The sequence below is a fragment of the Pavona decussata genome, unplaced genomic scaffold, assembly GCF_977016875.1.
Source record: "Pavona decussata unplaced genomic scaffold, jaPavDecu1.1 SCAFFOLD_19, whole genome shotgun sequence".
NCBI classification, from domain to species: Eukaryota; Metazoa; Cnidaria; class Anthozoa; order Scleractinia; family Agariciidae; genus Pavona; species Pavona decussata.
In genome coordinates this window covers 1,038,760-1,055,514 of record NW_028145442.1, presented here as the reverse complement: position 1 = coordinate 1,055,514, position 16,755 = coordinate 1,038,760, and the positions used below count along the sequence as shown (strand labels likewise).

The 16,755-nt window shown below is 39.3% G+C and overlaps 1 protein-coding gene across 2 annotated transcripts; it reads left to right on the top strand.

Annotated features, from left to right (window-relative positions):
• The first annotated feature begins 4,155 nt into the window (after nt 1-4,155).
• On the top strand, nt 4,156-16,439 carry LOC146486936 (putative RNA polymerase II subunit B1 CTD phosphatase RPAP2). 2 transcript variants are annotated; one of them, XM_085090743.1, is made up of 14 exons: nt 4,156-4,278; nt 4,361-4,418; nt 5,882-5,999; nt 6,942-7,040; nt 7,745-7,810; nt 8,506-8,594; nt 9,099-9,143; nt 10,456-10,509; nt 11,406-11,845; nt 12,510-12,658; nt 12,988-13,073; nt 13,457-13,537; nt 14,542-14,610; nt 15,479-16,439. In XM_085090743.1, exons 1-14 carry the CDS (start codon nt 4,203-4,205, stop codon nt 15,735-15,737), a joined length of 1,689 nt encoding a protein of 562 aa, XP_084946869.1. In that variant the 5' UTR covers nt 4,156-4,202; the 3' UTR covers nt 15,738-16,439. The 2 variants fall into 2 exon arrangements, with proteins under 2 accessions (XP_084946869.1, XP_084946876.1); XM_085090750.1 differs by having other exon boundaries at nt 12,516-12,658; nt 15,479-15,874.
• Nucleotides 16,440-16,755: the final 316 nt, after the last annotated feature.

Here is a 16,755-nt window from a genome sequence, read left to right as displayed (position 1 = left end):
TATAGAACTATGCCACGTGTCCCGAGATGACTTGGTACTTTTCTTTCTCGTTTTAAATGACATCTGCACGTGTATAAAACAATTGATTGTTTTTATCGGCACGCTTGTATTGCAACCAGGACCAGGCTGCCGACATGCATACACGTGTGTGACATAACAAAAAGTGTGCCATGTTTTGTGTAACCGAAGACGTGGCCTTACTTTAATTAAGGGGATATACCTTGGGCCAGGGGGGGGGGGTACTCCCCTATATAAGTTATATAGGTATGTGCAGCCTGTGCAGCCCCAAACGGTTTGGTTTTTAGCGCTTTTGGTCTGAAAATGGGTATAGATTTTTACCATTAGCCTCCCAGGTGGGGTATAGGGCAAAGACAAAAATCGAGCTCCGATGCAGTGCGCTCCGTTCGCCCGGCTCGCCGATTTTTCTTTCCACCTAAACGACTCCACTTGGGCTTAAAGTAAATCAGTTTGAGCCCCTTCAAAATATTTTGCTATCCTTTCGCGCGACTAAGTGAAAAATGCTTCCCCCCCCCCCCCCCGTTTTTTCCCCAGAGCCTCTTCGTATAGCCATTATATGAAGTATGACCCTATCCGACTCAAATAAAATCTTAATTTGAGATGCTTAAACATTTTATTTGGGAAAAGTGGGAAATTTACTTTAGAGACGTTAACCAAAATCATAACAAACACATAAAGGCTTTTAATATCTTCGAGTAATCTTGCCCCCCCCCTCCCCTCCCTCAGTTATCCTGGTACCCGAAAGTTATTCAGCCATTGATCCCGGGCCGTTTCGTCCACGTTTTTCTCATTTCGGACGCAAACAAGATTGATCTCAGGGGAGAAAATGGAGAATTGATAACTTTGCATGTCCGGTATTGCAGTTTTGGATATTCAGGACATTGTAGTACCGTAAAGTTCCGATAATAACGACCCTTCAAAAGTAACGACCCCCTGAAAGTAATGTCAAAACTTTGTGGCTACTAATAAATCCCGAAAATAGCGAGCCCCCGAAAGTAACGATCCCCCCGAAAGTAGCGAGTCCCCCAAAAAGTAGCGAGACCATGCAAGTTTTTTTTTTTTAATTACTTTATACAAATACCGAACGTCTTCATTGTTTTCCAATCCATAGTCAAATTTTTAATGTACAATACTAATATCTTCGTGCATGGACGAATTGATCACGATAAGGCACTTTACAACAATCAGGAAAGCCTTAAGCCATCATTCGTCCTTGACATCAGTTCACTGACGGAGTAATGTGAAAACTAAACCGCCTAGTAGAATTTCGTATTAATTAACAACAGGAACGTTTCTTCAAATTAAAATTGAAAACTCTTTATATACTGCAGTATAAAACGAATTGGTGTGTCATGGACTAAAAGCACTGAGTTTACTGGCTTTCGTCCACTGAGTCAGAGAAGAAATCGATTCCACATCAGCTGACTCATTCATGCGGTAGTCCGGTCATCGATGTTTATTTCACTGTCCCTGATACCAGAAATGGGTAGTGCAAATGGTCTTAATTCTGTCTATTGTTTGAGCTCTGCACCAATCATATAATTTTTCATTTCGGAGAAAAGAGCTAGCGCTAGCTTGTTTCATGGTTTATGTTCCCCGAATATACTGTAACGACCCCCCGGAAGTAACGACTCCCCGAAAGTATAAACGATGGTCGCTACTATCGGAACTTTACGGTAGTTTCAATAAACTCACTGACGCATGTTTAGGCACGTGTTTTAAACACGCGATATCCTCACGCGCGCACGGTATAGAGTCTACCTCACCACAGGACAATGACCCGTAACCTCACAGTTTGGCACGTGTAGGATTCTGTATGACACGAACACAAGGTCTTGTTATCAAATTACTTGCGTTATTATATTCCTCGCACAGAGTAATTTCAGGAGCGAAGCACGTAAAATTTTCAAGTTTAGCGTACAATAATTCAGAATTCACTAACACTGAAAGTGAAGTGGTACAGACAACTTGAAGAAGTGTATACGGGTAGTGATCAAAAGAACCATTTTTGCACCCCACCGACTGGGGATGGACCACTCAAAATACCTGCCAGAAGTGAACTTATTAGTAACCCTTCCATCCTTTCATCAAATGCCAAAGTTGCAACGAAAGAATAAATTCAAGTACTTCTTCAATGGTTTTGGACTAAAAAACCAACAAAAAGGCGATGTATGAACTGTAAGAGAAGCTGCCGGATACTGAGTAGAAACTCGGACGGGACGTTCAGATGTCTGTTTTAAGTTCTATAGGGACGTTCAGATCAGATTACGAGAACGACTTTCAAATTTCAAATCTGTCAAGTCCTCATAACTCTCCCTCTTTCCCGTTGTGTACCAGTAGATAAGTAGACCCTAGAAACAAGATTGGTGTGAACCATAGGTTTTACATGGCCACCTATCGGGCACATTTTAGTACCCGTGCGTAGGGTTGAGTGGCTAGGGTGACGGTTTGTCATGACATTTCAGGGATACGGCTCGGTCCGCGGCAAAAATGACGCCCGATTTGAAATCAACTTATTTTCAACGAAGGCCTGTGTCTCGATAAGTGAACTTCTCTGATTACTATTTGCTCCAGAAGGACCGCGTATCATCCTTTTTGGCATAATTATGGTGAGGTAAGTAAGCGTGTGCTCAAGTTTCAAGCAAATTTTAGCCGGAGGTTTTGGTCCCGGGGGGGTACTCCCTTATATGGGCTATATAGGTATGTGCAGCGCCAAAGGGTATGGTTTTTCGGCTGTTTTGGTCATAAATAGAGAATCGCTTTTAGCCATTTTGCCGCCATTTTGGTAATAAATAGGGTATAGATTTTTGCACTCTAGTCCTGGGCAGGAGCTGTCCTGGGTTCGATTTTTTTTAGAAGAAGCTACTTCAGGTCATAAATAGGGTAGGGAAAATCACAGATTTTAGTCATAAATAGGGTAAGGGTTTTGGGAAGCGGGCCGCACACCCCTACCCAATTTTTTTGGAGTACCCCCCCCGGGGGTTTTCGTAGTGCTCTCCTTAAATGACGGGTCAAATTACATTCAAATTCGACTCAAGTTTTCCAACCTTGTCATTTACATAATACAGTGCTGAACGTGGACCAGCCTAAGACCTAGATAAACCACTCAAAACGGCGTTTGGAAGCTATAAGAAGCCTTGGAAACACAGCAAAACACACCGGGTAAGCCTTTTCAGACTTACTTGTAATTTTTGTGGGTTTTCGAGAGAATATTGTTGTCTAATTTTTGATGGAATTTTAACGCCATACCGAACTCTTAAATTACGGAGAGGTTTTCGTCTAGAATAGGGTACCATTTTCCAGGAAACTGATCAGTTGCTTAAAAAATTTACTGTATACTAAAAACCGCAGGCTTATGTTAGGATGCCCCATTGGTAAAAGAAGCCCGATATACCACACAAAAACGACGAACTGGGATCGTGCAAAAAAGACTAGTGAAGCAGGGAAAACATTATCTCCCTTTGCCTAAGGAAAGTGACAAAAAAAAAGCCGGGAGAATATTGAGCGAAAACGGTAGTTCGGAAACGATCGCCGAAAACGGGAGGGTTGGAAACTCTAACTTGTCCTGTTGAGTACAATCCCGGGGGGGGGGGGGGAGGGTACTCCTCGGAATTCTTGGTGGGGGTGTGCCGCCCGCGTCTTCAAATCCCGACCCTATTTCAGACCTAAACATGCAATTTTCCACACCCGTTTTCAGACTTGACCTCTAAAATTCATACCCGTTTTCAGACCCGAACGGAAGTTGACGCAAGGAGTAAAAGTAAGCTGGAATGACATAGTTTATCTATTTCTTTTTCTTGCTATCAGTTAGTCGTTCCCGGTACGTACTGAGAAGAAAAATATGTTTGTAAGCTTTCGTAAATGTTCCCGGCCCCAAAAACCCGACCCGATTTCAGACCGTAATTGTCAAAATCTATACCCGTTTTCAGACCTAAACGGCTCAAAAACCATACCCCTTGGGGCGGCACATACCTATATACCTTATATAGGGGAGTACCCCCCCCCCCCCCCCGGGAGTACAATACAGACAGTGTAAAGTGGTTTAGTTTGGTTATTGAGCATGAGAGGTGCATTCTCGATCTTTTGCGCATGAATGACGTAACAAAGCCGAGCGGCTCTGGGGTCGAGAATGTCAGAGGCGGTACGACTTGGTAGTGTGTCAGCGGTTTTAGCAGTTAAACAACATGGCGGACGCCTTGACGGAAGAGACCACAGAACACAAACCCAAACCAAAACATCCGAAGCAATCTGACAAGAAAAGTACGAGAATTCTCTTACCGGTAGTTGAAAGTTTCAATGTCTCTTTTCTCCTTAGCTGATATTTATTGTCGCCTTTTTCCAGAGGTCTCTGCACGCGGAACGCCCAGACGCAGAGAAGAAAATGCGGCTGAACAACAAAGGTTGGTTCTGAGTTCGGGTTTTTCAAAGCTTGTTGCTGTTTGTTGTTCTGTTTTCAAAGTGAAACTATTTGCTTTCCTTGAAGGAATACTTTACTCGACTAGTTATTATCAAGACTATCGAACATAAGCTAGTTTCTTGCGTTGTTTTTGTCAGTTTTTATCAACAATTGGCGCGGCATTACCACTGAGTTGCGCATGGAGGGCATACCGTAAAATCTCAGTTATAAGCCCTGGGTTTGTACAATTTCGTAAGGGCTTTTGGGCGGGCTTATATCCGGGGAAGGGGGGGGGGGGCGGCTTCTAAGCGGGATTAAAAAATGTTTCGAAACAAGCTGATAACGAAATGTACTTATAATGTCACCGAAAGACCAAAATTAATTAATTCGAAACTGTAACTTCAACTGGAACTGGAACATAAAAAACAAGATCAGACTTAGATCTTAGTTCTCCTTCACATTGCAAGGTTAATAAAGGCTTTCCACTTCAAACTGTGTTCATCATCACCAATGCCATCATCTGTGTCATCTATCTCAAGGTGAAACTCCACATCTTCCTCAAGGGTGGGAGGCTTATGAGCAGGGATAAGGGGGGAGAGGGGGAGGGCTCGTGACTAGAATAAAATTTTTGTTGACAAATATATGGGCCCTGCAACTGAGGGGGCTCATAACCCGGATTTTACGGTGTGGCTTTGAGTCTAATCGGCAATTTATGTTTGCACTGTTGTTTTTCATTATTGCTACTACCTTAAGGAGGCTTGTACGGGTTTTTCATTGTTCTAGTGTTTGTGAAATGATGAAAGATTACAAAAAATTGCATCTGTGGGCAAACTTTGTTACTCAGTTGTTGGGCAATGCTTTTCTGACATCATTGTGGTTACCATGACAACAGTTCAGCTCTACAAAAAGGACCTCTCACTTTCAGTTTTTGCAAAATAGCTCAAAAACTAAGTCGGTGACCTACTGTTTTTATTGTATTGTTGGAAAGCATCCTAAATTCTTTAAATCCTTTGGAAATATTGCAAAAGGTTATCTACGTGTAGTAGATCTTGTGTTATTTCAAAAACAGGCATTTTTTTACCTACAAAAATTTCTACTAGATAAATTTTTCCCAAACGTTTCTATTTGAAGTGGAATATTGAATGTGGCATGCATGCAAAAAATCAAGATAGGTCACTGCGCAAAATTTAAAGATATGAACAAATGTTTCAAGTGGCTTTTACAGTGTATTTCTGATTCGCATGATTTTATGCTGCATTTCCACTTCTGGTGTTATGCGCCCAACTTTTGATAGACATCACATTTTGATTCATTCAGCTGACACGTACACCCTGGTTAGTTATGGTGTGGGTCAGTTTTGTGTGCACACGAGACTAGAAACCCTTTCAAACCTCCTCTTTTCACTTTTTAAGTATCATGAGCATGCCAATGTTTCTGCAGGTCATTTGTGGGAGTTCATTTTTTCAGGTTGAAAGAGCTTGAAGCTTCAATTCGTGCACAAGTAGCTGCTGAAGAGAAAGCTCATAAAATTGTGGAAAAGCTTGTTCTTGAAGATGAAATCTCAGAGGACTTTCTCATTCATTCAGTGAGTTTAGTTGTTCTTGTAGCTGATGTGTAGCAAAAGATCTGATGAACTAGATCCATTCCAATTTGTTTTCCTTCTATGTGTACTTGTGCCAATCTGTTCTTGTCCACTATTTAAACAGATAAACAAAATAAACAATAAATTGCTTAAATCTGACAATGAAAATGCATGATGCTCTGTGTATGCAGTGTACAGTACATTCAACATCACTTTCTTCTGAGCTTAGCAAAATTTGGACTGCTTACCCACAAAGTAAGAAGAGCTCAATATATTTCATACTCAAAAGGAAATAAAGTAAAGTAACTATATTACAGTCAATCTGCATCACACATGACCAGTATAAATTTGAACAGAGATTTGAAATTTACATGTCGGTTTTGAACATCACCAGCATTATTTCAGGCTTCCTATCAAAATTTCTCTAACTTATTGGCGGAATAAAGCTATTATTATTGTGAGCCAAAATGGAGTTGGATTGAAAAACAAATAAAAACAGCTTGGAACTTTATGTTAACAGTGAAAAATAGCTGAACCAGAACAGTCCATGGGTTTATATTTGGGAGAGCTTACTATCTAAGTTGCATCAAGTCCCTATGCCCCATCTTGGCGCCAGGGGACAAGTCAAGTGACTATCTTTGCATCAGGGCCCAGTTGTTCAAAGCTCTATTAAGCTAATCCTGGATTAACAACAACTTTGGTTCGAGTTTAATTACGTGTACAATAATGATTTTTCAAAAAAATTTTTGTCCCTCAGTTTTGACATTGACTTTTCTTTACCACTACATGTAGCTTAACATTAGAGTTTAAAAACAATTTTAACCTTGGTTAACTTTAAATCGTGGATTGACGTTTATCAGCTTTCCAACATCTGGGCTCAGATGTTTTGTGGGGAATTGTGATTGGGGCTGCTTACAAGTTCAGAATTTCAATAAATTGTTTCAGGGAAACTTAATTACTCCAAGCCACTATGCCGATGTCATAGAAGAAAGAATGATAGCAAAGAAGTGTGGGTACCCACTGTGCAACAATCAACTGAGTCAGGTATGTATGGTTAATTATTAATATTAACTGACAATAATTTTGTTTATTGCATGATCTAGAAGCATACGAAGATACCACATCCATGGTCACTATCTAGCGCCTTTAAAATGATATGCCAACATATTAAATTGTTAAATAATGATATTATTATCAGACTACAGTGCTAAGTGTATTTTATAATCAAAAATATAGTAAGTGTTGTGCAGCAAACATGAGGCTGGTTTTCAGTTGCACAAAAAGGCCAGGGTGGAGTAGTGTAGTACAGTGTATTGTTTTGTAGACTTGCAACAAGGTGATTGCAATGAGGAAACACCTGTATTCATGTCATATTTTAGAAATGCATCATTTTTTTTATCACCAGAGCAAATATCAGCAAATAGCAAACCAGTCAGACTTTTACATTCACAATCAATAGACCTTATCTAGGAAAAGTAATACCCAGATACAGTACATGCACTTGTTTTCTCCAAAATATTAAATGCAACTTTTTAAAACAAAAAAGCCCTCTAGTTGCTGTGCTCATACAACTCTGTTGAATTAATTTGTTCTCTGTGATCATGTCAAGCATGCTAAGAAAATCTTTAATCAGTGGCCTTCTTTTTTCTAGTCAGTCTTGGTTCTGTTCCATTACTTGCATGTGTAAAGTTCATTGCAAGAGCTCACTGAAAGTTTCCATTTTTCTTGCATGTTTTGCCTTTTTCTAGATTCCAACTCAAAAGTATAAAATATCCTTGAAAACAAATAGAGTTTATGATATTACAGAACGAAAGGTATGTTTACTTTATTCTAGGCATAATAAAATACCAATATTGGATAAATTAACTAATTTTTATTCCAATCCTGTGTCCTTGCTCACACATGATTGATTTCATTTGTATTTGATCATAAGCCCACAAAATTGCTGTTTTCCCAGTTATTTGTTGTTGGTGTTGTTTCTGCATCTACAATCAGTGATTTTTAAGGACTGTGCCTACTAATACCAAAGTATTTTTGTGCGGTTTATGACTATGCGGGAAAAGCAGATCTTAGCAAGGGCTATTGGAATCCAAAAAGAAAATTGGGGGTAACCATGCATTTTTCGGGGATAACTAAGCAATATCTCTAAAAAGCACCAAAATTTAAAGCAATGTTTGGCATTTTTTTTTCATAAATTGAAGCTTAATTATCTCTGAAAAATGCATGGCTACCCCCAATTTTCTTTTGAGATACCAAAAGCATTTGCTAAGTTCTGCTTTCTTCGTAACTATATAGTTTTAAACCGCGCAATAATATTCCTGTACTAGTAGGTACCACCCATAGGAAACCCAAGTATCTCGAGATGCGCTGAACGTATGCGCAGTAACAATAGTAGGCACCGTCCTTACGGTGAAATTAAAATTGCTGTATTTCATTTGTGTCTTAAATAAGTCATTGCTTAAGTTGATGGTCCAGTTTTTTTTTTATGAATATACATTTTGTCTGACAGTGTTTTTGCAGTGACTTCTGTTTCAAGGCTTCTAAGTATTTTGGATCTCAAATCTCAGATTCTCCTGTCTGGACACGGATTGGTGAAAGGTATCGAGCTCTAATGTAATAAACAGTAAAAAAATCTGCCATTGAAACTTAGTCCTCTTACTCCTTTCTTTCCCTGAAGCTTCTGGGGCATTTAACAAGGGAGAGACCCAGGGTTTTGTCTCAGTCGAACCTCGCAAATAATAAAAATAATAGTGAAAATAGTAATAGTAATAGTAAAAATAATATCCGTAAGAGTGCATCTAGTAGGAACTGGGGGCATTGGACCTCGACAAATTTTGCCTCAAACGATTGGAATAAATTAGACCTTTCAATCAGACAAAGCCCATCATTAGCTAGTTTTAAAAGAGTGTTAAGAAATGTAAATAGTCTTTAGTCAAATTTTTATATATTCATATATTAGTCTTTATTTTTTCTTTTTTTTTTGTTCTTTTTAATTTTCGAGGACTCTTTTGTAAATCACTTATTAGTGACGTTGATTTCCTCAATAAAGATTATTATTATCATACTTACATATGTTTTTTGCTGTGTTTTGTGTCTCCTCAGTTTAAAGACATTTGCTCTACTGAAGAGTGAGGGTAGCTCAAGTAGGTAAGGGTTCACAGATTGTTTGAATGTTTCCATCAGATTTTAAATATTGGAGAGTAGTCTTAGTATGGGAAATATTCAGTTTCCCCCAGTTACATTGTATTCTCCAGTTATGTATTGTCCCCTCAGCCCCACTCTGGACTGCAGTAATATTACATGACAAAGTATTGTTCAACGATTAAACTTAATTTGAAATTCTTAAGCACAGCAAATTAATAAAGTACACTGTATAACATGCATACAGTGTATGTGCATGTACATGTAAGCTTATCACAGTGGAGAATGTACACTCATGTAATCAGGGTCTACTGGGCAGTTTGTCATTCCTCTGCTTCATATGCGGGTTGGGTTTCACATTGTTTCTTGCTGCATTCTACAAAAGCGTTTTCTTCTAGTTTATCAGCCTGTGTGTTAGTTATAACTTGTATAAAGGTAGTAGTGGGCATTACAATGTAGGTAGGTCACTGTTGTGGGCAGTGGTCCCCTTGTTTCACAAGTCATGGGAACAGGTCTATCATTTCTTCAGTCAGTGCAATGAGCATTTAGCCTGCGAACGCAGACGTATTTCCGGCTGTTGCTTCTCTCCGCCGAAGAGAAGCGACAGCCAGAAATATGTCTGCGTTCGCAGGCTTAGAGCATTACAGTGTAGGCCTAAGCTGTGAACTGATAGAGTCGAGTGCCCCATGGGCAGAAGGTTTAAACAAAAACATATCTACATGTACAGCAAAGGCTCATTGGGCAGTTCATACCTCACTGAAAAAAAACCTTTGTTTTCCATACAAGGGTATTGATCTCTTTAACCCAAGGACCATTGTCAGGTTTTGTCTTGTGCGTGTAGATGAAATTTCACCAGAAGCATAACAAGATTGCAGGATGGTTTTGTTTAGTCATGTTCCTTTTTTTCTTAAACAACAAGATCAATTTGGGCTTCATTTGCATTGCAATGAATTTGCTTAGTTAATTTAGCCTGAACTACATGTATAATATGACTCCTCTTCCGCCCTGTGAATTGGACACAATAACAGTGGCTGTTAAATATTATTGTAAGAGCCTCTCACAGATGGTTTTGCTGTCCAATGTAGACCACCACAGAGGATTTGGTTCAAGATTTTGGCTTGGCATTAACAAATCAAAAGACTGCATAAGAATTGTAATCATACCCTGTACGTGAAAATTATTGATATTTTGCAGATCTGTGTTTTAAACCAGTGGGAACCAATACCAGGTTAGACTGCCAGGATAGCATCAAAATATACAGTCAGTGAGAAAGACTGGGATGATAATAAGCATTGTTGTTATTGTTTTGTCTCAACAGAGCCGGTGCTGGTGATGTTTTGCTGGGAAGAGATGATGAACAAATACATTCAAGGTAAAAGTTGCCTCTTCTCAACTGTTACATGACTGTTTAATTATTAGTAGCATAGTAGCCAGCAACCTTTAAACTAGATGGTACAGAGTCTTGTTGATGGCAATCACTGAATTTGACATGTGACAATATTGGGAGCTCTATAATTTTTATAATCGATTCATGGTCTCATCTTCATTGTACACAGTAACAGGGAAATCAGTTTGCTCAAATTCACAGCGAAAAAAGGGAAATAAGTGTAATAGCTGCCGCACCATATTCCCACTGAATTTTTTAGGTATTTTGTGTTTTTCGCAAGATTAAGACCCCAAACCCGCTTACAACACATTGTGCATGTACATCTGGCTGATCACAAGAACACAAATCTTTTTAATGCAGTGAGACAAGAAGAACTAGCAGCAAAAACATGCAATTGGTATTAAAACTTTAAAAACTCATTAATAATTCATAAGGTTATTGACCTATCAAATGGTCAATAAAACATCACGTGCAGTACACTGTAGTTTTAAAACCCGATAAAATCTCCTCGTTATTAGTATGCGGTGTTTGATGCATCATTGTTATGAACTCTCTTGACACACGCTTTTCCAGGAATGTTTTTGAAGCCGTTCAAAAAACTCGCAGCACGTGTTTTATCGGGTCTAAAACCACTCGGCTGCGCCTCGTGGTTTTAAATCCCGATAAAATACTGCTGCTCGTGTTTTGAACAATACTTAAAATGTGCAAAAAATACTTAGCGTAAACTGGCAATGGTTAAGAAAGCAGTCAAATGGATCTGCAAATGAAGAAAGAACCCTGATGCCTGCTCACAGGTTCAAGCGCTGTTACATGACTATTTGTGACATTAATTTACCTCGGATAGGTTTGCTTCAGCTGTATTTGGTTTTATTTTCTTTTAGTGAAGAAATTGTAGATGACTGCCCTGCAAGTAGTGACCACGATAGTTACAAAGGACATCAGAGTGATAGTGAACAAGAAGCTGCTGAAAATAAATTAAATAAATTCAAATTCACCGACGGCAATCAGGATTCAAAAGAGACTGATCCTATATTAACAAAACCAAAAAGCGGCACCTACCATGACAAAGACATTCCCACAGTTGAAGTTTCGTCGTTATCATTGTCGTCATCAGCAGCTCACGACAAACATGAATCTTATTCTGATAAAAGACATTTCACTTCAAAGAAGGACACAAGCAAACAAACGTTCAGTAGAGATACGATTGTTCAGTCTGTTCGGGTCGTGTTCCAGGAGTGGTGTACACAATCAACACTGGAGTATCTTGGTTTCTCTGTGAAGACAGAAGCAAAGAGCAGTTTTTCAGATGAAAAAGAAATAGGTGGGAGTTTTCTTTCACTAAATTGAGTGAGTTACGTGGAGTTACGTGATTTCTTGTCCGAGCTGACCAAACTCAACCAATGCGTGTTTTTTTTCCATCTTTTTAATGAATGTAAGAAAGGTATGTTCTAGTTGAGCAGCCGCTATGTGTGGGCTGGAGTACTTTCTTTTTTCTTTTTTTTGTTTTTTTTTTTGTTTGGCCGCGGTTAAGATGTTCACCATATTGCTGGACCAGTAAATATCAGTAGCAGTTTAACTGAGACAAACTTGTAGCGAACATGGTTGGCAGGGTTTTTGCACGAATGCAAAGTTTTTGGTGGCGGAGCCAACGCGAGTCGCCTGGGTGCAAAAGGTTGTTGTTTCTTTTAGTAATACCCGCGTGCGACAGCGAGGTGCAACGCGTCGTGGAAATGCTGTAATCCATAGACGCGGTTCTCCAGTCTGGATATTTAGAAGACGGACCTCAGGAGAAGAGTACAATTTACGCCCGCCCCATTCTCCTTCTGCCGGCTTCTCTGCCGCCAAAACTCTTTGACTACACCAGCCGCAGAGGTCGGCAAACTTGTCGAATCTTCATTTTGCGCGGTATTTTATTTCCTATTCTTTATTCTGAAATCCCACTTACATAGCTATATATAATTTATCGAGTACATCTGACGTTTTAGACCCAGACTCCTTCATGGCTAGGGCTGCTCGCTTCTTCCAACCCGCGATCAATGCTGAAGAGGATTCGGATTCAGATTCGGAGTCTGGGACGAGCTCAAAAATCTCCGAAGAAGATATCGTCATTAAAGAAAGAGAAAGCCTTGATAAGGTTCATAAAATTCATTCTTATTTCATTTTTTATTTATTTATTTATTTATTTATTTATTTATTTATTTTTGGAAGATTAGAAAGCAATGTTGACCATGTTGAAGAAGTAGCAATGGATGCTAACAGCCCAATTTTATTCACCTGACCCCGGTTGTTCAAGAGCGGATAACTTTATCTAGTGGACAAATCGCTATCCAGCAGATAAAATTTACTCCAAATAATACATTAATTATTTTTATCTACTGGATAACAACTTATCCACTAGATAAAGTTATCCACTCTTCGAACAACTTGGGCCAGGCGTTATTTTTAGTCTTAATTTTTTTCCAGAATCCAGTCTGTATTTTACCACCGATCGACTCAAAGTCGCAAAGAACCATTAGAAGACGAATCGTCCTGGACAAGTTGTTTCGAACGTAAGTAAGACAGTAAAAATAGTCAACTAATCAACTAATGTGGTTAAAGACTGGTGCAGAAAATTTAAAAATGGATTTCCTGTGCCAGGCCTAATCCCAGCAGTATATCGGACATGCTTCTGTACAATGTTGAGTACCCTGCTACTACCCCCACCCCCAACACCTGATGGAATGCTAGTCGTATGTAGGGTTACATGAGGCATTTTGCAAGGGTTCCTTACGGTTGGCCGAATAATTCCATTATATACCTGAGTAGAGAGTGACAATGTGGAGTAACGTTGTCGGACACAACACAACCGGTCCAACTTGGGTTTGTTTAATTGCCACATCTCAAGCTCACTGCAGTCGTTGTAGTAGTTTTTCTGTCTTCATCTCTTGTTCAGCTTGCCAGACTTGTTAAGTGAAGTCAAGTTGACCGTGGGTGATATATCACGTGACCTTACTGAACTGGTGCGCACGTTTAGGTGAGTTGATAAACTTTGCCCCCGGAGTGTTGGATACAAGAACATTATTAATATAGTATACCGAAAGCGGCATCGGTTTTTTAATGTCTGTTGTTATTTATGTCAAAACCAAACGAAACGTTTCTTTTCTTATCTTTTCTTATCTTATCTTATCTTTCTTATCTAAATACTGCTTGTAAGACAATTCCTGATTTACTGCCTGCTTCATTTTTCCTGAGTACTTCTAAGAATTTTTCATGTATAAGACATCTTATAGCTCATGCAACATAATTTGAAGTGAGAACGTCTCATTGCAAAAAAAAAAACTGGCTTTTTCCTTACCCTCGATAAGTATGGTACAAGATGTTTGTGGCCCCGAGCATTTAAACAAATTTTCAAATTGAAAATTATTTGATTTTAAAATTTGCCCGGAGTTGCGATCGAAAATAATAGCCCACAGGTAAGAAAAATAGTTTGACTTGAAATTATCTAGCACCTGGTTTTCCTTCTTTTTTTTTTTCTTTTGCGTAGTTTTTTTTTTTGTTTTTTTTTTTTTGTTTTTTTTGTTCCTCTACCAACCAACCATCTTCGTTTGCGAAGAAAACATTGTAGAGCGGTTTTCGTCGAGTGTCAAATTAATTGTGTTTTTGCTAGCTTTGCATTACTACGCTTCGTTGATAGCAAAAAAAGGCTCGCGCTATTTTTTCAACCATTTAGAAGTCAAACTAAAAAACCAATCGTGACTTGCCCGCACGCATTTTCCCGCCCTTGACGCCAGTTACTTGTATTGCTATGAATTCTGATTGGTACAGTGTTGTCTAACGTTGTCGTGATTGGTTAGAGTGGTATAACGTTCCTCAACTGAAGAACGTGCGTACAAAGCGCGGGAAAACGTGTAACCGGTGCCGGGTGCCGTAAGATGCAACCGATGCTAAGGGCGGGAAAACGTAAACTCGTATCATGCGTCGGGGTTAGCAAAGAAAATAAATATAAATCTTTTTAACTGATTTCTTTCGTTTCTGCAGTTTCTGCAATACAAACATAACCCTGAAGCCGCTTCAATGGAAAATTGTCGCATTAACATTGCTTGTAATGTGAGTATGACATGCACACGGTAACGTGCCGCACAGTGTGAATTCCTCCATTAGAAGGAAGCTCACTGGACACAAGAACAGCAATGTCACACGCTTTTAATGTTTTCAATGAAGTTAGCTGTTTCTCGATGTGGACGAGTTAACTGGAGAGATAACTGTAATATGATGATGGCTCGAGTTAACTACAAACAATTAGCATAACTCATTGATCGACTGTTAGGCAAATTCGCAATCTGATAAGCTACGCAATGGCGCTAAATTATCTAATTAACAAATCGACGGCGGTTTTCTATGGTCTAATTAACAAATAGATTCCATGTTGCCGTGCGTCTGTTCTGAAATAGATCACAGATGACGTCAAAATGTGGTAAGAACAAAAAAGTGACACTCGGCTGCGGCTCATGTGCCACTTTTTTTCTTAGCACATTTTGACGTCATCTGTGATCTATTTCTGAACAGACGCACGGGGAATCTATTTGTTTTATTTTATAAAGAAGCAAGATTTGTTCATGGTGACGTCATCTATGCGTCTGTCCTCCAATAGATCATAAGTAAGAACCAATCAAAATGCGTGTAGAATTCAGCTTATTATATAAACTCTTATAAACAATAGCTACGAGCCAATCAGCGCGCGGGAATTTTGAAAGTTGTTGTAAAATGTTAGGTAGACTGCCCTTCCAACGCGTGCAAGGAAAATTGTCAGACTCTTTGTTAAATAGATTGGTCAATAGTTTATGCTAAAACAGTTGCACGGCGCGCACTCGGTTTATTTCATTTTATTTATTTGTTTGTTTATTTATTTATTTATTTTCTTGCTTGCTTGCTTATTTTTTTTTGTCTATTTGTTTATTTATTTGTTTAAATTTAGACTTCAAAGAAAAAAAAACTGCCTGCTGTCACAAGCAATGGAATCGTGTTGCAATGAGTTCGACGCTCTACTCGGTCGGCTGGCGCTCACTCGCGAGGATATTGACAAGGTGCTATCGCCTTTGACTTCTTACGCACCTCAGAATTCAGCGCACAGAGAGATCCCCAAGGCTATCAGCTCTTGCAAATCGTCAGAAAAGAAAGACAAAGCTGTAGTTAAGGAACGGGAAGATTACGGTGATATGGAAGAACTAGACTAGTGACGGCGGAAAAGATAAGATGAGGTGTGTTAAGAGCAATGAAAGAGCAAACGAGGCGCGTACCCTTCATCAGTTGTGCGCGGTTGGACTTTTCTGTTCTCAGAATCCTCTGAAACGTCGGTCATCAGTTATGGGCAACAATAGTCTTCTTATGTGGTAGTCGTACAGAGGACCTTCACTGTCCGTTTGATCAGTAACTGCTGAAGGGTGGAAGAGTTGAACAGTAGACCATCAGTTCACTGAAAAATGGAACTGAGCATTTGAGCACAATGAGAGAAAAAGACGCCATTCTCGGACGCTTTTCCCTTCCAGACCGCCTAGTCTGTAAATCTAATGAGTTATTTTGAATGGATGGTGCTGCAAAATCTTGAAAGATAATTAATCCGAAAATGGTACACGCGATTTTCAAGAAATTCGAAGGACAAGGATAAAACTTATCCTTCAAATTGGTACGTTCCGTTTACGAACTGTCTGGTATGGCGGGCCAATACTGACAAATGGAAAGCGCCCAACAAGATGAACAGTAAATAATACGAACAGTAAATAGACCTGTGCAACACTGCAGTTACATGAGATGTAAGTTGCAAAAAAAAGGATAACACAACCAATACAAGACAAGTTACATTGAATTCTCTAAACATTCTACAAATGTATCATACAAGAAAATAAAAGTATTAACAAGGAAATGTTTCTTACATTGTAGCTATTTTTTGTATATCTTTATATTTGTATTTAGCAGAGAGACTTAATATTTACCATTTCTCCTACTGCTTGACTCAGGAAGATTTTGTCTTTCAAGCGGGGAGAGATAAACGAGAAGAGACTGGGGGAGAGGCTCCAGTTTTTTCGCGCTCGGCTATTTCGCGCGACCCCTCGACTATCCAGAAAGGGACTGCTTGCAATCTATCCCCACAATAATACGAGTTACCTAAAAATGACTGCGTGGGAAGCTAGCGTTAGCCCTTGGTCAAAGCGAATCAAGGAGTTGTGGGTTGTATGATTAGTGAAGCTGCGCTAT